This window comes from Styela clava, chromosome 13 (assembly GCF_964204865.1).
Source record: "Styela clava chromosome 13, kaStyClav1.hap1.2, whole genome shotgun sequence".
Lineage (NCBI taxonomy): Eukaryota > Metazoa > Chordata > Ascidiacea > Stolidobranchia > Styelidae > Styela > Styela clava.
The window spans coordinates 7,440,160-7,465,787 of NC_135262.1; the positions used below are offsets into that span (position 1 = coordinate 7,440,160).

General features: G+C 34.9%; 1 protein-coding gene across 1 annotated transcript; it reads right to left on the bottom strand.

Annotated features, from left to right (window-relative positions):
• Positions 1–127: 127 nt before the first annotated feature.
• LOC120332825 (uncharacterized) lies at positions 128–24,827 on the bottom strand. Its single transcript, XM_039400144.2, has 27 exons — positions 24,538–24,827; positions 23,895–24,103; positions 21,636–21,712; positions 21,101–21,282; positions 20,279–20,494; positions 19,633–19,808; positions 17,541–17,735; positions 16,652–16,717; positions 15,994–16,139; positions 15,592–15,683; positions 15,383–15,472; positions 14,891–15,017; positions 14,645–14,805; positions 13,980–14,131; positions 13,506–13,685; positions 13,156–13,406; positions 9,543–12,598; positions 8,522–8,701; positions 7,889–8,073; positions 6,338–6,540; positions 5,525–5,631; positions 4,642–4,826; positions 3,881–3,985; positions 3,174–3,312; positions 2,315–2,425; positions 1,453–1,578; positions 128–1,162 (listed from the first exon to the last, which is right to left on the bottom strand). Exons 1-27 carry the CDS (start codon positions 24,679–24,681, stop codon positions 596–598), a joined length of 7,428 nt encoding a protein of 2,475 aa, XP_039256078.2. The 5' UTR covers positions 24,682–24,827; the 3' UTR covers positions 128–595.
• Positions 24,828–25,628: the final 801 nt, after the last annotated feature.

Genomic DNA, 25,628 nt, shown 5'->3' on the forward strand with positions numbered 1-25,628 from the left:
GGCATTAAATGCCAAGTTAGAGCAACTTTCCCGAATTTATGTCCTATATGTTGGCATTTTTTATCCATTGGAATTAAATTCCTGGAGCCTGAAATAAATTCTCATCCCGACCTAAATTAAATAACACTTTTACATTGTTACGAGACATTTAATTAAGACAAAAGTACTGTTGAATATCCATATATGTATAAATATATATTTGCAGGCTACAATTAATAATACATCAGGTATCTTCAACTTACATATGCAAAAACTGCAAACGAAAACGTCCTAACGGCGAAGAACAAGCTTGCGGAAAGCGAAAAAAGTAAAGAGCAAATTAGTACGTTTTAAAGTAGGCCAACATTCTTGAGTAGCAAATTCAATAGAATAAAGAACACATCAATTGCACATTATAAGTAAAAATAGCATGCCGACAACAATTGACGTTAACAAAGCGATCATTTTGAAAATGCCTCTTACATGGGGAAAAACAAAAGAATAAGAATCAAGTCATCGGGATGTGATTAAGACACCAAGCGTTGTAAGAGCAGCATATACAGGAAATGATAATAAAGTGATTTTTATTAACAATTTACATTATGAATAATACAATTTATTTTCTCAGTGTCCACAGTGGGTCCAACCCACTAAGTGGGTCCGCTGGGTCTTTTTCTGACGCTAACCCAGAATTGGTTTTAAAAAAGTCATCTTTTGTCACTTTACGCTTCCGATGGACTTCCTCGTCTTCACTGTTGAGCGTGAATGATTCAGGATTCAAAGACTCGATAAGAGTAACATGCGAAGAGGGATTGTTCTCATCATGAGGGGCTTTCGATATTTCAAAGTCAACTTGACTGTTGCAGCTTTCAACAATATCAGGTTTCGAAGTTACAGTTTGGATTGGGGCACTATCGGCTTTTACCAAAGGGGGTTCGGGCTGTACCGGAGCTGTCATCGTACCCTGGACAAGATCACTTAGACTACCCATGACGTTCTGGCTAGGATTTTGATCTTGGTAACCAAATTCGTTTACTGGTTGAGGTGCCTGATATGGGATGAAAATTTCCGATGTGTTTGGTCGAACTTGGTTCTCATATTGTACATAACCATCTTGTGAGCTGGGTATGTCACTGCATGATTTGCTGTTGAAATTTGGTGGAGCAAAATTGTTACCTTCCATCTGTAATAGAAATAATCGTTTGGTAATTATAGGAATATAATCTACTACACTATCTAAGCAAGTATCATACTTGTACTAATATTGAAGAATTCTTAAAACATGCAAGGGGTATTACCATCAAAAATAAAAGGCAAACATGGCAAAGTTACGTTATTCTGGCATCATAAATACTCTTTGAATCCAGAGTTGTGAGTTGGAGTAGGGTAAAATTCAACTCAACAGCCTGAAACAATATATGACTCATGTGCCAAGCTAATGAAGATATGTGGTGTTTATGCTATTCAACTTACCTTTTCTGGGCCTGGTTTTATTGTCATCTTTTCTACTGTGGCTTGAATAGAAGATAGAGCAGACTGATTAGAAAAAATATCAAATTGTCCTGATGTTTGAGCTGGATTCGCTGGGCGTTGATGAACCTGAATACCAACACAACTTCATTTTTTATGACACAGATTAACGAAATTATGTTTTATGAATTACTCGATAATCATAAAAATAAGGAAAGTAACTAAACAAATAGCTGTGACAACTCTGCTTTGAGTTAAACAAGACATTATATATACATATTGCATAGCCATGTGATTATTATGTTGTTGAATGAAGAAATGATTAATACTGTTCAAATATAGAAAAAAGGTAATGTATGCAACATATGACATAATAAAAGAATGCTCTATGCATATCTCAAAACAAATTCAAATCAATTTTTATTGAAATTTGAACCAGGTGATGGTATTAATATTTTGGGATAGGATTTTTATGTTTATTTCGAAAAGGAAAGCCAATGTGACAGAACAGTCAGATAGAAAACCATGGCGTCTGGTCCGGTCAGAGTTGTGATGGCGATCCTGTACCAAACGCTTAACACAGTGCCCAACTGTTGAGCTTCCCAAATCACCTAGGAAACTCCACATAGATCAGAATATCCATAAAACTGGATAAATGTATTTGGACAATAGTATCACAACAGCATTATTGCAAATCAGAAAATGGTTCCTGAATATTTATGTTTATACTGCTCAATTCTTGCTAACAAAATTCAATTGTCACTGTTTAGTTTCAGCCACATCTCAAAACAGAAAAGACGTCATCATATTAAAGAATTTCCATATTATTATGATAACTATATGTATACATAAGTGGTGTCCTTACCTGCTGTGGTGCTGACACGAGTTTCACTTCCTCTCCAAGAAATACCTTTCTTTGTTTCAAAACATCAATAGCATGATACAGAATGACATCATAGACAAACTTCAATTGTGCCTAAAATTTAAATAAAGTCAAAATTTGGTTACCATTAGAAATAAGGGGTTTCAGGGATGGATATGAAATTTAAAATTCAATATGCAAGGATATTAGATATATATCCAGCTCAAATTGATAATTAATTAGAATGGTAAAAAAATTCCTTCACAGAATGAATTAAGTTGTTTAGATGTATTTTAAAATTGGAATAAAATAACTCAAATTGAATTTTTTTTCAAGATCTAAGCTAAGGGCCTCAGATATCTAGTTAATTATTTGAAATATTGTTGGGATAGATGCGGGTCGAAAAGGTGTTTTGTCAGAATTCTGATAATACAAAATCACTTTTTTGTGAAAAATGCTTTTTATTATCACAGTGAATCTTAATTTTCAACTGTATGGCAAACAGATGATACTAGTATATTGTGTATAGAACTGCAGGTTAGTTGTCTTTTGTTTACTTCCTTATGTGGACATATTCGATTAAACTACATCTTGTTTTGTCTGAAGAAGTTAGACTATGATTCATCAAAAGCTCCCAAATATACTTGCTATTACCTGGAATAAGATTATGTTATTCTTATTTATGAAGAATACCAAATTATTTCGAATAAAAAAAGATCAACCAGAATTCTAGTACAACTAACTCATCAGAAGTGAAGACAATTTAATGTGTTATATCCAAATCAAGTCCTCTGAATATTAGTTCAATTACAAACAAATATAATAGTTTGTTGAACAATAATATTAGAATGAAAATACTAACCTTTTCCTGCACCATGTATTTTCGTTTCTGCCTCATTTTTGTTAAAATATCGACGACATTCACAATTCCCATTCCAGCGTTTATTTCATTTATTCCAGCAAGGAAAGCACAAAATACCCCTGTGCGGCCGACACCAGATCTGAAAATATATTTCAATAATATTTAGTAGGCTGACACTTAGACTTAAAACTACCTTCTTGTGATAAACCAAAGTTATGTTAAAAACCAAATGAGGATTTATTTAATAGTAAATAAGATATTTTTGATATCTTAATGACTTGCTTTAAATAACTTTGAGTCTTAAATCTAATCTTTTTGGCTTTTAAAATGAACTAATAGCCAAATTTTTTTTATCTGAGAATCAAGAACTGAATACAGTGATACCTTGGAGTCAAACATAATTCGTTTGGAATTGGTTTCCAACTACCGAATTGTTCGAGGACCAAAACTATTTTTGCCATGAGAAACAATATGTGTTCGAGCTCCGAATTCCTGTTCCGAGTACCTTAGCATTTTTTTCTCAAATTTTTTGGTCGACTACCGAATTGTTCAAGTGTTGAGTCGTTCGACCACCGAGGTATCACTGTATACAATTTAACTAAAAATTGACACCAAACGTCGAGATCCAAATTTTGACACGGCGAAAAGACAAAATACTTGCTACTTAAATAGATATTACCAAATCTTAATTAAATTCATGAACTTACTCGCAATGTACAAGTATAGGCCACTGAAGATTTCTCTGTTGGCTATGATAATTTTGCACAACTGTCAAAAACGAAAGAAGGTCGCTCGCAGAAGATGGTAATCGACTAGAAAAAATAGTAATAACATGAAAAAAGACGAGGAAAACTTCTATAAATATACAAAGAAATTTTTTAATATTTTTTGAAAAAGAATGGCATTGGTGACGCCTCTTGTAAATGTGAATAGGAAGCCATTTCAATGAATGTGGTTATTAGAAGGCTAGGAATGTCTTTGCAAACGGGAATAGATTACACAACTTTTTACAATAGAAGTGAGATTGATTGAATAAACTAACACACTAGCTAAATTTGGTGATTTTTAATCGACAATGCGAACATAGTCATCGAGTGATAGTTCAATTGTGATAGAAGAATTCAGAATTTTTTGGAGAATCTCAAAAAGCATTAAGTTGATTAAGACATCGTAACAGTCTCTTAAAGGGGACTTGCATACACAAGAGTCTTTGTTATCAACATTTGATTTTCAAAGCTGGTGTTAAAATCAAAATTTCTTCAACCCAGAGATGAAGCCAATTTTGTATTAAAGCAGAGTCGAGAGTCGAAATTTCCCAGACTGCAGAGTCCATGATGCCAATTAATTACTAGTATTTACAAATGTAACAAACAAAATTTTAGTTTACCAAGTCCCATATTAATCTGTACCTTGGTAGTAGAGTCTATCAATAGCTGACATACCTATGTACAATCAAAATTAGACTTACTGTTCAGGCCAAGCAATGTATTGTAGTTGTGTGACAGACATTGCTAGACTTAAGTTCTTGTGTTTTACTGTGAATTTTCTCTCTATATATAAATCACCATGAGTCTTGCGATTAGTAAAAGACACGGTCAATGGTCCATGCTGCTGTGGAACTGACCGATCCTCTGGCCAGTATATTGGACATTTCTGAAAATAGATTTCATTCTATCAATTTCACTTACCGTACTTTTTATTCTGAATTGAAGTTGAAGTACATTGGTAATAGAGAATGCTCTATGTTTGGTGGTCGTTTTACTGCCCAAGACGAAAGACAATACTAGTTACTATCCATTGTAAAACGTTGATTTGCGTATATGAACAACATATATTTGAATCCAATTGTGCAGAATCACATGTAAATGTTTGACTGTGATTTCATTGATGCACTGAGGTGGGGTAAATTTTACAGCCAATGCGGAGTTTCAACTTTTGAGCAAATTACTGCGGGAAACTTTACAATCGACTCCTGACTATGAGTCGAAAACATTTTTGACTCCTACTCTGGTTTATAATAAAACTCCAGCTCCGAACTTGAAAAGAATCATATTTTGATAAAAAAATTTTGGCCATATGCAAGCCTTCTAAATAGATAATAATTAGGAATGCTTTTCAAGTTTCAATAGAAAATTTAGATAGTCTTTTATCACCATTAGGAGTCTAACATTCCCACTTAAACTCGGCAGAATTCAGAATTTCATGTCCAAATTCAGAGCAGTTCAGAAACACGACTCTGGATTTGACTCCAGTAAAATGATGCCCAACCCCCAAACTCTGGACTTTGACCCAACAGCTCTGCTTGAGCGAACATACGTAAATGTATTAGTTAATAAATTGAGTTTTCTAACCTTAGGAACATCTTTTGCATTGACCAACATAACAATCAATGTTATTTGTTGTTCGTAAACCATCAACCAAAAATCAGATGCCGTGTTGGCTAAAGGTGACTGTGTAGCTGAAAAATATTGAAAAAAATGTCATTGAAAAAATAAAGAAATCGAGAGAACTCTTTCCTAGTCGGACTTTTAAAACTTCAAAGCAAATATATACAATTGCATCGTCATTTCGTTGTTGTGATTGCGCTCTGCAAGCATGAAACTTCGGGGGTAAACTGACATACTTAATCAATTCTTTTATGATTGCCTCTCTTGATTTGATTTATATTTTCCAAATTATATTCATCGATTTAAACGTGTTGAAGAAATAGTTTTTGTTATTTAACGTCTACTCAACAAGTATGATGACAGTAACTTAACAGTATAGCGTTTTGCGACCAAAATTGTGTATGTCTGTTTATAACTGATTTATTTTTTATTCTTTGGATTAATTGTACAATATTTTATGCATGATAAAAATAAATATTTCAATCTGAGTAATTCCAATATACCAAATTCATTTTGTTTCTATGATATATTATTGCATCATATACAGGATATATGCAGAATTTTGTTTTTATTTTGTTACTATTTTTTTGTTACTTAGTTTAGCTTTAGCTTTATCCGCAGCAATGTATTTCTGTGATCGTTATTTTGTGCAAATTACATTGTCAGAAAGAACTTTTTGTCATCAATGGTGATGATAATCAACTTAAGTTGATTACACAACTTATCTTTATCTTTAATTGATAATAGCTGATAATGTAGAAAAAAAGAATCACAAACCTATATATCGTGGGCAATATGGCGAAACTCCATCAATAACACTTGCATTAATATAATCATCTTTAGCTTGTTTCAAAATAATTCTTGATTGATCGAATGGTACAATGTCTTGAAACCTGTTTTTGTACGACGAACATCGTGCTATAGCAGTGGAAAGCTGACGAGAAAATTTTTCTTGAGCTTCAGAAAGTTGTTTCCATTCTCTAAAAAATTTAGAACAATATAAAAAGTTGTGCTACCAACGTGACACATGACTCGTGTCAAATCAAAATCAATTTTAAGTTCGCAGGACACAGGCCACAAAAATACAATTAAAACGGATTCATGACAAAAGTCAAGTACAGTAATATTTGTCTAAGAAAGGGGTTTCAAACTATGGGAAAATTACCGCTTAGGGGTTTTGAACTGGAGGGAAGTTCTTTCTCGGAGGTAAATTTTGAAAGCAAGGATGGCAGCGTCATTCAAGTACGGTACGGTTTAACCTGATTCAGACGCCCAATCGAGCCCAATTTTGAATACATTTTTATTAATGTCATACGACCCCCAAAATTTACCCAATATACAATAATTATATACCATTGGAAAGGTATTTTAGAGTACTATACGCTAGATGTCACTGGAGGACCGTAAACTAAAACACCTCTTTCAAGAGGTCTCTCGTAACGTCAAAAAATAACAAAAATATTTACACTCTCTCATTCTATCAGCTGTTGGACGTCTACAGCTATTGTAAAGCTGAAATGTAACTATACAGTTGACTGCACATCGGTTTTCTCTTTCATATGATACTAAACGCTTCTCGTTAGCGCGTGTCGTTCAATCGTTTTGGAAATTTTCCGTTTGAGAAGTCACCACATCGAATCAGGCCAGGCTAAGCTTGATAGATCGATCGGTTGTTTGTTTGTGCTTTATCGCGTTGAAAGCTTTTGTGAGTCATAATAAAACATTTATTATGAATCATAAAAGCTTATAATCGTCAGACAAGGAGAATTTGCGAGATAAAACGCCTAACTTTTTTTCGGTGAGGCAGCTGCGATCAAACGACTCGATATTTTTATAACTTCCTGACGTTGTGAGATGTCCACTCTCCTATGTTATGTAGCATATAAAATGACCTTCAAAATAAGACCTTATCATACTAGCTTTTGTTATTGGTTAGCGCGCAACGCCAAGGTTTATGGAATCATTTTCTTGTTGTGCGACGTTTTTATATCGCAGCGGGAAGTACACGCGTGATATGTAAGCGAAATTTTATCACTTCTAAATGTCATGTAAGGTTCATTCTCATATCGTTGTGTGGGGAATAAGATTTCCTTTCAAGCAAGACCATAACAAACATTCCAGACCTCATGGTATACACACAGCATTGCAAAACGTCTGAAACGTCGCGCATGCGTCAAACCGTTAGGATTAGGTTAAGTAAGTTGAAAACCCCTAGTCTAAGACTATTCGAGTCAAATGAAATCATTTTATATTTTTTCAGTTGCCTAACCATCGTACACACTATAAGGCATATTTACAATAAGAAACTGATCAAATAATAGACTATACCTGTCTAATGCACATAATCCATTGCTTTCAGGCTTGTGTAATAAATTACCAACTTTCGATCGAAACTCGACAACTTGACCTTTGAACTTCATCAAGTCAGCATCATCCATGTATGGAAGTCCTTCAACAGGTCGCACGACCATTTTATCGCTTTCTTCATCGATTTTCGTAGGTACAAGAACAACCTTAAAAAGTATAAATATTCTTACTGTCATGTTCAAACGAATAAAAAGGCTTCTTATTCACAGCAATATTCATGAAAAGCAAGGCCAGATCAGCCTATATCAGTTTTGAGAAGCCCTCTTGAGAATGGGTGCACATGCCAGATCTGTGGCTTTTCGCAGACAGTGATAGCTTGATTATTTTTTCAACTTTTTTACACTTTACTATCGTCTTGCAAATATACTTTTATATATGGGGTGGCCCAAAAGTAGTCAACGAATAGATAATCGATTTACTAATTCGGTAATTAATAACTGTTAACATATTTTCTGTATTTTATATAGAAATAGAGTAGGGGTGTACCAGAGGGGTGAGGGTCCCCTTTTTCAGCATCGGGCGGGCCCGATTGAATTACCCAACGGGCCCGTTGGGCGTGGGCCCTAGTTTGTCCATGTCAGAGCTACACCATACCTGGTTATTTGCCTTTACAGGGACACTTCCCTGATCCGGACTGGTGAATAACAATTCATCTGCAGAAGATGAATGAGTCCTCGTTGGTGTCAAAATTAATCCGGCTAAATCTGAACTTGGCTGGCGAGGCAGAGGTGGAGTCGGCTTTGGTTCATTTACTGGTGTAGGAGCCAAAATTCCCTGAAGTTGAAAAACGTAAATCAGAAAGATTGAAAGTCAAGATTGGATATGAAAGGTACGCATGAATCATTTGGATAGATTCCTATTCTTGTTGAGAAATAAATGCTTTTCTCTGTATATAATAGACAAATTGATTTGAAATCTTGAGTTTGACTTCTGAATCAACAATTAAAAAATGCTCGAGTTTGAATCCCGACTCTGTGGAGTTTGAAAACACAACTCCATCCTGAATTAGGGGATATGGGGGATTTAAATATTTATCCCGGGAGAGACATAAGACGATAAAATGGCTTAATCATATGAGGAACCACGGCCACAGGATTCGAACCTGCAAATCCATGCAAGGTAATCAGAAGTTCGATGCTGAGCGTATTCCTAACACATCGCCAATCAAAACGCATCAAAATTCGCATCCACAGCCATGCAAATAACAGAATTTTTGCGTTTGGAGGTCGGATTTTCATCAATACAGAGACAATGAATTTTTTTCTACCAAATGCTTCTAGTTTTGAACATTCTGAACATTGTTGAAGTTTAATGGAACACAACTAAGCTAATATACCAAATCGGTACTCCCGAAGTATGTGAACCAAGATGGCGCAACACCAGACCGTGGTATGTGTACCAGGTTAGGGTTAGGCCATAATTTTATTCCAGTTTTCCATATTTTAGTTCTATCACGAGTTTGGGGACTAGCCAAGTGGCTCCAGTAGTATCTGAAATTATGGCCTAACCCTAACTTCGTATACTACGTTCCGGTGTCCGCCGTCTTGGTTCACATACTTCGGGAGTACCACCAAATCTCTGATAAAACCAGCTCAAAAAAATATTATACATTTACCGGTCCAGGATGAGCAGGTTCGTCCACGGAACTTTGCCGGCTACGCTGAGCAGGAACGTGTTTCGGAGAATTTTCATTACTTGGTGTAGAAAAGTACTGTCCAGCATGCGGATGTGACTTAAAAGTGTAATTTTCTTGTGGATTTGGTACCGGCAGCCCTACAGAATCAGAATTGACTCGCCCTTGTGGAGCGAGATTCGATTGTTGCGACTGCATATTGCTTTGAGAATAACTTTGTTGACCTTGGATGTATGGTTTTGTATTCTGCTGTGGCATCTGATTTTGGCCTTGTTGTTGTGATGTCATGACATTCTGAGAAACCACTCCAGATTGGGATGGTGGCATAATATTTTGTCTTGGCATCTGATTCTGACCTTGTTGCTGAACCATTGTTCCATGTTGTGGTGGTGTGGCATTTTGTGGAGCCATTCCAGATTGAAATTGTGGCATCTGATTTTGACCTCGTTGCTGTATAGTTGTTACTTGTGACATGGAATTTTGAGAAACCATTTCAGATTGGGATTGTGGCATCACATTTTGTCGCAGCATCTGATTTTGACCTTGTTGTTGGATCATTTGTCCTTGTGATGGTGTGGCATTTTGAGGAACCATTCCAGATGATGATTGTGGCATCAGCTTTTGTTGTGACATCTGATTTTGACTATGTTGTTGGATCCTCGTTCCTTGTTGCGGCGCCGTCGAATTTTGAGGAATCATTCCAGATGAGAAGTGTGACATCATATTTTGAGGAATCATACCTCCAGATGACGACTGTGGCATCACATTTTGTTGTGGCATCTGATTTTGGCCTAGCTGCTCTATCATTGTTGCTTGTGGTGGCATGGCATTTGGCGGAACGATTCCGGAGGAGGATCGAGGCATCACATTTTGTTGTGGCATCTGATTTTGAGCTTGTTGCATTGCAAACTGTGGCAACTGACCAAATTGTGGTTGTTGTTGTGGTGCCTGTGGTCTTATAGCCTGTTGTTGTTGTGGGATGGTGCCACCTGCTTGTGACATCGGGCCATGTAATTGTGGCATACTACTTGAAATATGAGGCTGTACTCTATGAACTTGTGGATCACCCATTTGTTGATGTGGGGAAATACTCTGCATACTCTGTCCAGAAGGAACAAAACTCTGGCCAGTACTGGTCATTCCCTGACCAGCTGGAACTACACTTTGCCCAATTGACTGACTGGTTTGACTAGTAGGTACCATACTTTGATTCCAAGATTGTAAATTTTGGTTGGGTACACCATTCTGGTTTGGTTGTTGGATAGATTGTTGCTGCGACGGCACTTGCTGGTATGATTGTGATCCATGTGGCTGGACCATCCCACCACCTTGGGCTGGTTGAACCATGCCAGCTTGGTATGGTTGGTTTGATGGTAAACCAGAGCCAGTTTGTGATATTTGTTGATTAGGCAGCCCATAGTTTTGTTGCTGTTGAAGATTTGAATAACCAGAATGTGGTATGGCCTGGTTTTGTGTTGGTTGGCTTGGTAACATCTGGCGTGGTCCAGAAAATTGTGATGGTTGATTTGGTAATGGAGATGAAAATATCTGGTTTTGTACATTTGTTGGTTGTGGTTGCATCTGTGCCTGCTGTGAAACAGTTGGTGATATGAACCGTTGCTGTTGCATGGTTGAGACCATGGGTAGAACCATATTTTGTGGTAACCTAGAAACTGAGGGTGGTTGCTGCATGGTGCTTGAAGGCGGCATAAAATTCTGTTGATTATTTAAACCAAGCTGGTTTGACATGTACTGTGTTTGTGGCGCAGGTGACATGGCACGTTGTTGTTGTGGTGGCGTGGCACTTGGTAGAGGATGAGGACTGCTGAATTGTTGATCAATAGAATATTGTCTAGTCGTAGAAATAGGAGGAGTGGGAGCCTGATTAGGATAAATCTGCCCTTGATAAGGTTGTGGTTGTCCTTGCTGGTTTCCAGATACCACAGGAATATTCTGCACTTGTTCCGGTCCTATTCTCTGCATTGCTATTACTTGTGGTGTCGTCGGCATTGTGGTACTGCTGGCTATAGAAGGTACCGGACTATTGCCCTGCATTACATAATAAGGTTGTCCCTGCAGTTGACTTTGAGATGCATCTGGAGGCGGCTGAAGTAATGAAACAATTGGTGGCACAACTACGCTGCCACTCCTTGAAAAAGCAGGTTGACTATTTGCTGATTGGTGGCATGGAGGCGCCGAGTAAACGATTGCAACCTGTGACACTTGTACAGGTGGTGGCTGTGCTTGTTGAACTGGAGGCTGCTGCTGAGAGGCATAGTAATTATTATGAACAACTTGAGGTGCCACTGTTTGTGGCATTGGTGCCATAGACTGAGGAGAATGTACCACCATGCGAGACATTGATTGTGGCATCGCACTCATTGATTGCGACATATTCGAAATGCTTTGTGGCGTAGCAACGATGCTCTGTGGTATGGATGCAACATTTTGTGGCATCACGGCATTATAATATGGCATAGTCATATTCTGTTGTGTCATGGGTTGCAAATTTTGTGGCATCGGAGACATAGGTTGTGACATGGGTGTCACAGAACGAGACAGGTGAGGTGGTACAGGGGAACCAGATGCGACAGATTGATATTGCATAGGAAGAGAAGCTGCAGTATTGTGAACTGAGTATGCTGGTGTAGATGACATATAAGGGAGTCCTGATTGCGACAACTGGATTTGTTGGGAATGCGGTTGGTATGCCATGGTATGAGCTGGCCCAGGTGATTGTCTTGGGTCTGGTATATTCTGTGGCAAGGATTGAGGTGACTGCCCATGTGAGGGTCGTGGATAATAAGACTGGGTAGGCGGAGGGGTGTGGTGTGAAGGTGGGCGTGGGGGTAATGCAGCAGGGTGAATACCGGGGTGTAATGAGGGACTTGATATCGCAGGATAGCTTGGTTGTTGTTGAATTGGCGCCGGAGGTGGCATTGTATGAGGCCGATTGTGGCCCAGACCAGGCATTGCAGTATAAGATGAAGTTGCTGTCGCTGGTAGAGAAGATGCCAAATCTATGGAACTGAAATCACCTGTGAAAAATGACGAATACATCTGATTTGCAAACTTTTTCACATGAACTAAATGCTGTGTCGCTGTTCTTATTTCACACATATTATTACAGACTGTGTAATTCTGAACTTTTGGAACTTGTCCCTCTGAAAAAGGTTATTATCCGTCAAACTCAATTTATCATAAGTTGTCACGCATTGTGTTTACTATATATGGTACATGATAGTAAATGGATGGAAGTTATGGCAAACTGGGTATGATGGCTGAGATCTTTTGTTGGAAATATGAGTTCCAAAAGTTCAGATGTTACCAAGCATGCAGATTCCAACATATTATGGCCCATAAGCAGTGCTGGGCAGTCCCTAAATCCTAAGTCATGAGTTACGTTGGGTCACAGGACAAAGGAGACCCAAGTTGAGTCCCTGGAGGCTAGTAGATCATGGGTCCAAGTCATTCCATTCAGATGACCCGTCTGTCACTTCGAGTGTTAGATAAGTGGTGACTTGAATCCAACTCAGTCTCCCCAAAACTGCCCATAACCATTACAACAGAATCCTACCCACATAATTTCAATTACCTTGATTCTGTAAAAATTGCAGAAATTCAGGATCATTCAAAAATTCATCTTCATCTTCTGCCATCATTTTTGCGAGAATGTCTGGACTCAATGTAATGCCAGGGACAACCGGGGGCATATCAACCCCTGATGTGATTGTGGGTCCAGATATTTGTGGATTCGGAATTGACGTCGGCTTTTTTGAACTAAGTTTGGGTTTCGGGGCTGAAGGACGTGGTGGTGGTCGCTTCGCTTTCTCTTTTTCCTCAATTCTACAATGGCAAAAAAAATATTAGAAGTCAAAGTAAGAAAGATAAAGAAAACAACATTAAAGATGTAAAACTAAATTTTTGAATATCCTCCAATCTTACTTTTTATAAATCTTGCTTCTTTTTTCTTCATTTTCACCACAAAACTCTTTTGCCCTTTCATGAAGTTGTTTCGCTTTTGTGAAAACTTCAGCAAAAAATTTTTCACCCTCCTTACATTTATGAAGAACTTCATCGAACACTTCACAAGATAGGACTAAGTTGCCGACTTTCTGGTCTACCCTAAAAAGATAGTTAATACATTATTAGCAAGAGAGAAATGTTCAAATATATGGACACAAAAATGGAAACCGAATCCTATTATTGGTTACATAAACAATCATAATATATGATGACTTGGAGTCCAGCAATCCCATCCCACACAATTATCATAGAAGAATTTAAAACTTCAAACCAGCGCATTGTAATCGAGAGTGCTATAGAAAGAGTAGCAACAATGTATAGCATGGTGTGCCAACAGTTTCAAACGCTGTCAACAAAAGAGCGCCTAGAAATATCATAATGCAAAACGCAAACCTTTCTTTCTCAGTATCAACAGTTTTTCTGATTTTGGTATATCGTGCATTAGCCTCAGTTACTGCATCTAGAATATTATCTTGAGCTGACAGATTCTTGTTAATGGTATCAATATGAGAATCATGCTTCTTCAGTTCTTCTTTAAAAAGATCCTGGGAAACGATATAGGATTTTAAATATACCAGTAGCGAAGTACCTGTGGAACTAATAACTTTAAAACAGAAAGGTGTGCAAAGTGGAGACCAGTTATTTATATTGCATAAAACTCTAATATGTCTATACCAAGGCTTTTAGACAGGGTCATCAGATCCCTAGTATAATTTTGACCATAATGCCATTATTCTCTAACATACATTTGTTGGCTTTTCATTATTATAATTAGCAAATACGAAGGTATTCCTAGGATATATGTACCAGGTTGGGGTTAGGCCATAATTTCATTCCCATTTTCCCTATTTCAGTTCTATTACAAGTTCGGAGACTGTCTGTGTTAGCCAAGTGAATATACCGTACCTCCTGCTCATAGGTTGATGTAAAGTAGGCGAACAAAATTATTTAACTCCATATTGGTACGTGCACTTCTAGAGCGCCAATAAGAGAGCTGATAGAAGGCCGTAAAAAGCAAAATTAGTTATTACTAATGCCACCCTATACATAATACAAACCTCCTGATCAACACCATGTTTCGTGACCAGTGTTGAGGTGACGTCGTCTGATTCCATTTGTTGTCTCAATTCTTGCAGAAGATTTTTACGTTGCACTTCCATTTCAACAACTTTGTCACAAAGTTTGCGAATCAGTTCGACAACGTTTTTATCTTCTTCACCTACATTTGGGAAAATATCGAATATATCATGAAAAAAAAGAATGCTGGTTATCTCTCAATTATCAAAATTAATAAAAAATTTTACTCAGTAAATCAGCTATATTTGTTAAATTCAATTCTCCTTTCAAGGAATCCATTCCGCCAGCAATTAACTTCATATTATTAATATGAATCCTACATGCAGTATGTAGATCGTCATTCATTTGCGTAGCCTGAGACATAAAAAAATTAGATTTGATAAAGGAAAATTAATGCTCCCGTAGGATTTGTACCAAGATGGCGCACAACCTGAACATAGCATAATTATGTACCAGGTTCGGGTTAGCAGGTTGTGCGCCATCTTAGAACGAAAACTACGGGAATGCCAAAAAAAACAATTCAGGAATTTGAATAGAAGAAAATTTTAAATTCAGAATCCATTGTAGTTTTTTTAATTTTTCAAAATAAAACCAAAACAAATGCAGATGAGCCACTTTTCATTTGAAATATTTGTCCACGTTTGAGTGTCTGATTGTCAGATATGTATGTCTCTTTGTCAATACCTTTGTTCGGACCAAATAGCAAATGACTAAAATACCTTATGATGGATTTCTTTGTAAACAGTAAGTTCTTTTTTAATTCCTTCAACATCTTCTGATGTAGAAAATGCATCTTTACCGGCAACATCCTACAATAAAAGTAAATGAATACAATAAAAATATCTGTTTCAAAAAAAGACAACGTCTCGCAAAATTTGAAATATCAATATGCCAAGCTGGATTGTGCCGAGAAGTACTTGAACCAAACCTGGAATTTTAGATCTTCAGTTTCTTCATTCTCTGCAAGAGCTAGAATATCATCCAGTATTGAATCCAAGTCAGAATAAACTTCAGATAGATCTAGAAAAAAAAATAAAAAACCATGTTAATGTGAACAATATGGAAATATGTAATTGCCATCAGATATATATAAATTTGAAAATCCATATGAATGTTAACAATCTTGAAAGACAGAATTGTGTACAGTTTTATGAGATAGTTCCAATTTGTACCTATTTAGACTGTAGAGATATAATACACGTAATCCTTTCCTATTGTAAAAAGTAAATCTTGTATATTTCAGAATGAAATAAAAATAAGTTGCACAAATGAAATTCCAAGATATCCAGAGAAAATACATAAATTACAATAATGACACTTTTCTACTAACCTTGCATTGCTTGTTGTAACTTTGTGATGGGAGATTGATCTACACTTAATTGAGCACATTTTTCAATCAAGGTTTGATCCAACTTGCTTGTTTCCGTGTAATTGATTAATTTGTTAGGATTCAGTTCAATCGATTGTTTGTATTGGCTGAAAATAATATGTAGAATTGACTAGAATACTTGTAATGAGACTGCCGATTAGTCATTTTAAATATCTTTCATTGACAATTGAATAAGATTATTATTTTTATATTAAATTACTGTATTTAGGTTAGATGTTGCCCAGCATGAGTTCATAAAATTGAATTCTATGAGAGATGTTCAAGAGCGAGAATATTGATGGAATTTTTGCATTTATGAGGTGGTTTTGAGCCAGTCTCAACCAAACATTAAGCTCTGAAAATCAATCGATTCACTGTTTAGTACCCCTTCCTGCATTTCCGAAAAAGATTGAATTTATGTTGGCTTCTATTTATTTTTTGTTAAGAATGTATTCAGAATCCTAAATTACTTGGTTTCATCCAGTCAAGAACAATAGGGAGTAATATTTTGCATAATGATTGAGCTATCTTGTATTTTTCCCTTCTCGCCAATATTAATATACAGAAAAAATCATTCTATTGCTACTTTACATTTGTATATTTAGTTATATAAACTTACTTTAACACTTCATCTTTCTCAACAATTTTTTCAACAACAGATCTCAAAAGCTTCGCTTTTTCTTCACTGTAAATTAAAATATATAAATACAGAAAAATTTGAAACCAAAATTGACTTTGTATAAAAACATAATAACAATAAAAATAGCATTATATAAAAGCATACAGTGTATCCCTCCTATTTCATCATTCAAATCATAGTCAATGCTCAATCAACCATAGAACATATATGATGCCATAAATAATCCATACACAAATATTCATATAAATATTCAAATACTTCACTGAGATGATAAGTTCAGAGTTGGATGTGAAAGTCATGTGCTCCATAAATAAATAAACAGTTGTAATTTGAGAACTAACCATAGATTTTTGTGTTATATAACATATTCATATTTGGAAATATTTTGGTATGCCTACGTCTATTAGTATCGTTACTTTGGTGTTTACTAATAATAAAAATGTGTAAAATGGGTGGTCAAATTTAAATATTGAAATCCAATATGGTGAAATAATCGACAAAATCAACGAATCGATTGTGTCACCATGCCGCAATGAATAAATGAACCATTTTTTATGATGCTTTTTCACTTTACATTATGTTGCTGAATAACATAATTTTCCAAGGTGTAATATAGTCAAGATATTATGTCATTCTCCTTAGCAAATGGTTCAAGATCAACCAGCAGAATCATTATGCCCTTAAAAAGCTATAAATTTGTCTGGCTGTTAGTTTGTTAATTGGTTCTAGTTAATTAATTCTATTTGAATGATTATACAAATGGTCCTATTAAACATTAATATGGTAATTTAATAACACAGAATGTGAAAAAAAACTCCAAATGCATTTTTAATTATAATCTGGCCTAATCTAATCAGCATTCACCAACCTGTATGTTGATGCAGCAAGGTGTGCTTCCATTGGAACAAGTTTAGCGAAGATATCTGGTCCTGTCAAAGATTCATTTGCTGGTTCGAATGGTAGAGCTTTCACAAGTGAAGCACCTTTCACTTCTGGCAGCACAGACGCATCGGGAACTTTGTCATGATATACAAAATTATTGTCTTTTACGGAACTGTTATACCTGAAAAGAAAAAGCAAATATTTTAACTAACATTAAAATAATATGTTTGAACGGAAATGTATGTATTATTTATCATCAACAATAAGACACATGAAAAGCTAATGTAATTTGTCAGAACAGATGCAAAATATCCACTGGTTGAAGTCTATTTGCAAACAAAACTACCAAATTTTAAAGGACATATAATAATACTTTTCAAAGAGTTTTTTTTTTGATAGTGCATATTGCCAATCAACGCTCAGAAGCTCAAAGAACAATTAGGAAGTTTTTCATCACGTTTTTACTCATAATATATGCTACAGGGTGAGATTGGCTATAGTATTTTCATGTCTTATGTTTTTAACCTCATTTAAGGTTGAGGCAGCCTTACTGCTCTGGTCTGGAATATTGTATTTTTGTGCCAAAGTGGAGTTTGATATAAATTCTCAAAATAATATTTATCTTATTATACTCAGTTTAACAAAATATTCAGAGCCAAATAGTATGATGTTCTAGAATACTTTTTGCAAATAATTTCAACTGATCTGAACGCATCTATAAATCAAATTTTGTCAAATTAAAATTGGCATACACTCACCAATTATAAAAAAAACAAAAAAAATTTCTAATATCATTAGTTTAAATTGAATTGTTCAATATCCCCAACTCAAATTTGATTGTTTATATATAATGTCAATAAGTTGTTGAAGAAATTTTATTCTTCGGTTAGACTTTTCCACATATTTTAATATTTGTTAGTTACCCTACTACATATCAAGACTCTCCCAGTTGAAAAAAAAAATCTAAAATCAGTGCAAACACTAGTGAATTATACTGAAATTGAGTATCATAAAACCAAAGACATTAACTCATAAAATACCTCAACATACAGACAACATAGAGCCCAACATTTTAATTTACCCTACCTCTATATAATGGTTTTATAGCATGAAATCTAGTACATACACTGAGAAAGAATACTGTAATTGAGTTCTATAAAAATGTAGGCAGTAACGTATAAAATCTGAGTATACTGGCAAGCAACATATGGTCAAATATTTTGAACAGTAAGCATAAAGCGAAATAATTGTGAAGCTATTTCCTATAGCTGTTAATTACTATTCAGCATTTACTCAGTAGTTGGATTAATAATCAGATAGGCCTACAGGATACTGCTGTATACTGCTATATACGAATGTACAGTAAAATTTTAAAATGCCACGAATTAATATGTAAAAAGATGCATATAATTTCAACTATTCAGTATTCAGGTTTTTCAGAAAGGTAATTCATATAATTCAAGTTTCAAAGTGTTTAAGAATAGAAACATTTTGAAGTTTCATTTCAAAAATCAACATTTTAAGCAATCGAAGTCTCACAGTGTGAACAAAAAGCCCTTCATTTCTTAAAATTATAGATAATAAAAAAATATTCAAATCACTGTTAAAATCTTAAGTTTACTGTAATTCTGACTCCCAAATTTATGGAATATAGATCAACATCTATATAATTATGTTCTTCATTAAACATCATCTAATTTAGAATAAAACCAAGATTAGTATTTCAGAATTGTATTGGCCATGAATCTGAAACAAATAACTGGCTAACTAAACCCATACCAGTCACGAACAAATATGTAAATCCTGTCCTAAATCCTTGCTAAAAGTACTTATTACATACGGTAAACAAAGGCACGTTGGACTATTGGTTAAAGCGTTAGACTTAACTATGACCGCATGACAGGTTCAACCCATACTCATCATCTCACCCAGAGTATGGGTGAGCAATGTCGAACCGAAGAGTTCCGGTCTTTACAAAATAAAGTAGTTACTCAAATATCAGTGAAATCTTATATAGAGACTTGTGTAGAGCAAAATAAAACATGGGATAAAAGTATAAATGCCCAATCTTAACTTACTTTCCATTCAAAACATCAGATGTAAATTTCAAAGCTTCGTCAACTTTCAATCTAGTATCTTTCTGTAGATTCTTAGCGAGTTTGGTCGTTTCATTCAAATGCCCAACCGAAGCTCCAAAGAATGCAACAGCTTGGCCGTATTTGTCTTGATCTAATGAATTATTTCCCATGTAGTACTAGAAGAAAAGGAGTACAATATTGAGTGCTTGAATAGTAGGGTAGGGTGGTTCACGTAACCGCTGGTTGGTTACGGCTTCCTCCACCATCGAGTCCATGCTTCCGAAAACAAATACCTGGCTGACTAATCCCATACCCGACCTGGACTGGTAATCGGACGAGAGGCCGTGGTTCGCCATATGATTAAGCCGTCTTATCGGCTTTACTCTCCCCGGGATAAATATGTAAATCCTAGTGTAAGAAAAGTGTGCACTAATGGAAAACAATGAGTTAAAAACAATGGGTTTGGGTCCCATTGGAACATTACAAGGTGTGAATGCCGTAAACCACATTTACATGTGTGACATTTCAGACAACCAAAGTTGGTATTTCCCCGTTAAACAAAACAAACTAAAATTTCCACATTCAAATTGGGACACCGCCACTATCCAATTGAAACTATAAGAAAACTATTACACGCTATATATACCTTTGTAATAGCTGAATAATATGCAACTTTGAAAGATATGATTCTTTTCCAATGTTGATGAGCATGACTTCCGAGCGTATCCTTACAGTCTTTATTTTCAAGACTTTGTAAGCATTGTTTATAATAGTCGACAACTTGTTGACTTATTTTCGACACAATGCTGTGTTTTCTATTGTCTTGCATTGATTTTTCCAACAAGCATTCTTGGCCCTGAGCCTAGCATACAAATGAAAATTTTGTTTTAGTTCTGAACGATGTTTGAGTTATTAAGTATCTTTTCTCATAAATAGGCTGTTCACAAAAATATGATCAAACATAGGGAGATACTAAAATTTCAAAATTCTTGGAATGTCCTAGATTCAAAACATCTTACCTAATTTCTAACACGCTAAGTTAGGTCATTAAACCTTGGCTTGAACCCAAAATGTTATAAGTGCTAGACAAAGGTGTACTATATTTTATTATATATTATGTTACACATACTTATTTATTACTTTATCTATTATTTATACACTTTTACCCAGAGTATACTAATGTTGCATCAACACTCTTGCAATGTACTGAAAAACTGGAAGAAAATGTGATCAGTTCAATCAATAAATCAGGTCAATTCCAGTTTGTAAAAAATTGTAATCAGTTTGTAATAAATTGGGTGGAAAATGTCATCTCCACGGTCCTTCCAAAAATAATACTTCTTTACATATCTTTAGATATCAGTAGCTGCTTGTATGAAGTCTTATTCAGAGTGAAAGCATACAAAAAGCGCAAATGTCTGTAAAACGAAACGTTTGAAGAACAAAATTTATCCAATCTTATACTTACAAGCATAACATTGATGAAAAGTTTCAACATGAACTGACTAATATCTGGACTTAACGTTGTATCAAAATGATCAGCGATGTATGAAAACAATCCTGCAGCACATTGAAAGTGAACACACGATATTCTGATCCCTTCCTCCGTTGTTCTGTTATCCATGGCTCCAAGAGAGGAATGAAAAGCTCCTGTTTGGTAAAAATAAACATGACGAGATAATCAGTGCTCTTGTCTTTGACCCACAGGGTTGAGATTTGAGTTTGAGTATGTCCGTCTGTGTTTTTGAATTGTATCAGGTTGAATTGTGTTGTTTAAATATAGCCTCAGTCGAAAAAACAGAAAACAAATTCACTTTTTCACTGATTTTACGAGAATGCAAAAAAATATGAAACATTAAAATGATGGGTTACAATTTAAACTGTTTTTCTACCACAAATATAATAATAATATGAAATTGATAAGTATTGTTACACAATGTTACAAAACAAACAAATTATATTGATTATCAAACAAAGCAAACAATAAAATGATACATTCTTACCTATATTGAATAGAATAGCAGTCTGTTCAAAAGTAAAACTTTCATGAACTGTGAGAATTCCAGTGAAAGCATCTTGCCTGAATATAAGAAAATAATAATTGAATTTCTCAGAAATTCAAACAGCATCTTAAAAGAAGTTCAGCTTTTCACTGTGAGTGCAATATAACATGAAATTAATGAAACATTTGTCTCGTCTCCTAATGTCTTTGTTTAATAGAGATGCACATAGACAAGGGTTATTCAATCTAAGCCCTCGGCACTCCTAGAAGAGCCACAGAAAGATGCTTTGTAGCCATGATTAAAGACGTTCACCAGGTACCATTGCCATGACTATAGTCATTAAAGTAAATTAACTGCGATTTATTCAACTTTTATACTGTAATTCATTTATTCTTTTGCTCTAGTTTGTTGGCTTTTTATAAAAAAACATGGCACATAAAATAACTGATGGAAAAGAATGATTAGAAGCATAACTATGTATTCTTATAGAAAAGCAGGAGACCGCGAGTGTTGAGAGTCTTTGGAAGGACGCAATGGAGCACGAAAGTATGAGAACGAATGATATAATATTCAGGTAAAATACCCGCACATGTTCAAAATAGTTTCAGAGGAGATAGATAACCTACAATAAAATCAATATAAACAGCAAAATTTCCCTTTGTGGGAAATCACATTCATTCATTCAGATAAGAATGTTCCATAACTATGTATTTACATAGAACACTAATGAAAATCCTGTGACGACATACCACATGCATAGTCATTCATGGTATTTCAACTCTGTTAATTATTTACCAGTACGTCAGTATGGTTTATTAACCCTTTCCGTGCGGTGGGCACGTATACGTACCCACGACAAAACTCGCTAGATTGCGGCGGGTACGTTGATGTACTCCACTGTTTTATTTAGCAATCGGTCGCAAACTGTTGGTCTAGTTTTTCCGGGTTTTAGTTTATTGATAAGAAGTCTTCTTCGAGATTAACATAAGCGACGGTAAATCTCGCTTTCGTTTACCATGGGAATTTTATTTGCGGCGGAACGAGGGAGTGTTTTTGATTCGGTGTTTTTTGGGTGGTAATAGAAGACATATTATCCCTTCCATCTACCAAAGTATTTTGAGTTAGATAACGAAATTGCTACAGCAATATTATGCTATTGTTTGCCAACCAAGAAGCATTAACAGTAAAGGATTTAGCAAATATTTCTATTTTTTATCACGGTTTGAAGTTTCAACACCCAAGAAAAAAAAATGCCTTTTTTCTATCCGGTTTGTGACTCAGACCACCCCTTTTAAAAAAAATTTTTTTTAATCACCAATTGCAAGCTCTTTAAATAAGCTTTCCAACGAGCCGTCAGTGGGCAGCAGTGGATCATTACTTTTTCGTTAGTCGATCGATTAGTTGTGGGGGTACAAATGCATAAAGTCGGCGTAGCAAATACGATTATTTAATAAAAAATAAAAATCGCATGAAAAGGGTTAAGATATAAATAAATAAAAATTTGATTGATATTTTGTTATATTATTCATAGATATGATATTTATTCTAAATGATAACTTGTGTGTCATCACCTTGATTTGAACAAACCATCATAAAAATATCTTCCAAATTTTCAGATTATAATGAGGCCAAAATGGTTATTGAATATCTGTTCAAGTACAAAATTCAACATCCGATAAACAGTTTTCAAAAGTGGTAAATTGAAAGATAATGTCAGAGTCTGAGCAATGATGATGAAGAAAGTTGCTTCGTATTGAACTCAATAATGGTGTATTAGTTAAAATTGGGAGATTCTGGTTGAAATATATTTCTCATATTTTGTCATATATGAGATTTGAAGTGAGCTGTGAAGTGTTGAGTTTGACATAATTATATTAATATTACGGCTGGAGTCAGAGTTATATCTGATTGTTCATTCATAGTAAAAATAGTACAGTCTTCATAAATACTTCAAAAGTCAAAATTTCTGACTTCTAATTGCTGTGATCGAAGTCAAAAATACAACAAAAACTAAAGAATCAGTAATTTGACTAATCATTCTCAACGAATTAAAAAACGCTAGCAAGCACCAAATTTTTATAGTCAAAATTTGGTTTTCTATGAGTTGAGAACTACGGTAGTCTTGGAGTTGAAATTGGAGTTGGTGTCATTTTTGAATGGTTTGGAGTGTGGTCTCTGATGTTAATTTTTCACAGCCCGATTATGTGCTAAATTTTCACAACACTGATCAAAACATATTATCTTTAAACAAAATATTACCATGTAAACGTTGCCTTGATTGCGTCATCACCAGAAAATGGAAATCTACTTTGCATATAATGAAGTTGTCCATAATACTTTTTCAGAGTATTACAACCATCAAAATCGATCAATAACAAGGCTTTATATGCAGCAGATTGTAATTCGATAAACTTTTCAATTGCGTCATTGTATTTATCAGGATCATCTCCATATTCTTCTTTGATGTGCTGAAAGTATACAAACTTTTTCATGTAAATTGCTCAGATAAAAATTATGTTCCGATGGAAAAAATATCTCTATGTTAATAGGTAAAATGATCGAACATAGAGATATTACAATTGAGATAAAAATTACCAATGCTACTTTTATAGATTTTGATTTCAACATTGGCTTGAAAAAAGATCGATCATGCAGAAGTAATAGAAACTCAAAAATGATTTGATTTATAAATTATCATGATTCAAGCTAGTTTCAGATTGAATTTGAAAGTGGAATAAGAATTGCAGGAAGTTTCGAAGTTCTCGTAATTTTTTGGTGGCGCAGTCAGGTGGGGGTTAGGATTGACATAGGCAAAAATCTTCAACGGCCACTAGAAGTACTTTACGTACGAAACTACACGAGACCCGAAAGAATTCTATATCTAGCTCAAATATTAGAATACCTTTTTAAGTCCTTCTGTGATTTGTTGTTGTGTTGCTTCATGAATATCCTCACTTGGCATTCCAGTCCACTCCAAAGACGAATAATCAAATGAATTTGGTTTAAGCTCAATTTCGAGCATTGGCATCCGAGGAACACCCTCCATGACTAGCTATTTGGGTAACCCCACCTATAACTGTATAACCAAACTAATCTTTTTTCCGATCCTAACAGCTTTTATTTTTATGCTTTATTTTTGAGTGCGCTTATTTTTCAAGTACATACATAGAAATGCTGGAAAATATATTTAAAATATAAATAGATAGATAGCTTCTATTTCGATTCATTCGCAAAAAATAAAACAATACACAAAAAAAGAGAAAGGCGAAGAATCTGGAAAGTGAGCAAAACCAAAAAAATTTTATAACTATTAAACGCGTTCACTCCCGTAAAAGAAAAAAACAAATCACAACAAGCATGAACATGAATACAAACAATTGGTCAATATTCAGGCGTCTAACTTCATAATCAAATTACGTGCAATTATTTACAACTAAAATAGTGAACTGAATAGCGGGTGTGTGCGCGATGTGTAAGACGGTATGTAAACAAACAACCGAACAAATTGTTTCCAGATGAAAAAGTGTAAACCTATGCGGCTATGCCGGCATTTCGTGCTTAAAACCATAAAAAACAAACTATCGAGTAAATCCTATTCCGGTATCTTCTTCATCTTTATTTGGTTTCAAAAAAAGTCAAATTAATTTCTAAACACAGAAAAAACAAAATATCAAACCGGCAAACAAAAGTTTCTAAGCTGATTGATGGGAGATTGGGATCCCGTGATATTTACGTCAATCAGGAAACCACTCGCGCAAATTATTTTTTTGCCAGTAGATGTCGCTACAGGCCGACTATTTATAAGTAGTGTTCCCAAATGTAAAATAAGCTTAAAAATATTTATTTTTTGTTGAAAAATTCAATATAAAATATGACAAAAAATATATATATATCTATATTATAAATCTATATTTATATCCAATTGAATATTGAACAAAAACATCATCATGCTAATAATTTAGAGTCAAAAAGAACACTACGCCACAAAAGTAC

Bases quoted from the DNA above. Each gene is read 5' to 3' on its own strand.
- LOC120332825 (XM_039400144.2), bottom strand. From the start codon at position 24,681: ATGGAGGGTGTTCCTCGGATGCCAATGCTCGAAATTGAGCTTAAACCA. The intron at 15,018-15,382 runs GTATTTTAGTCA...TTTATGTCTCAG, and splicing joins ACAAAGAAATCCATCATAAG to GCTACGCAAATGAATGACGA. The intron at 8,074-8,521 runs GTATGGTGTAGC...ATACTTTTTAAG, and splicing joins CTGTAAAGGCAAATAACCAG to GTTGTTCTTGTACCTACGAA.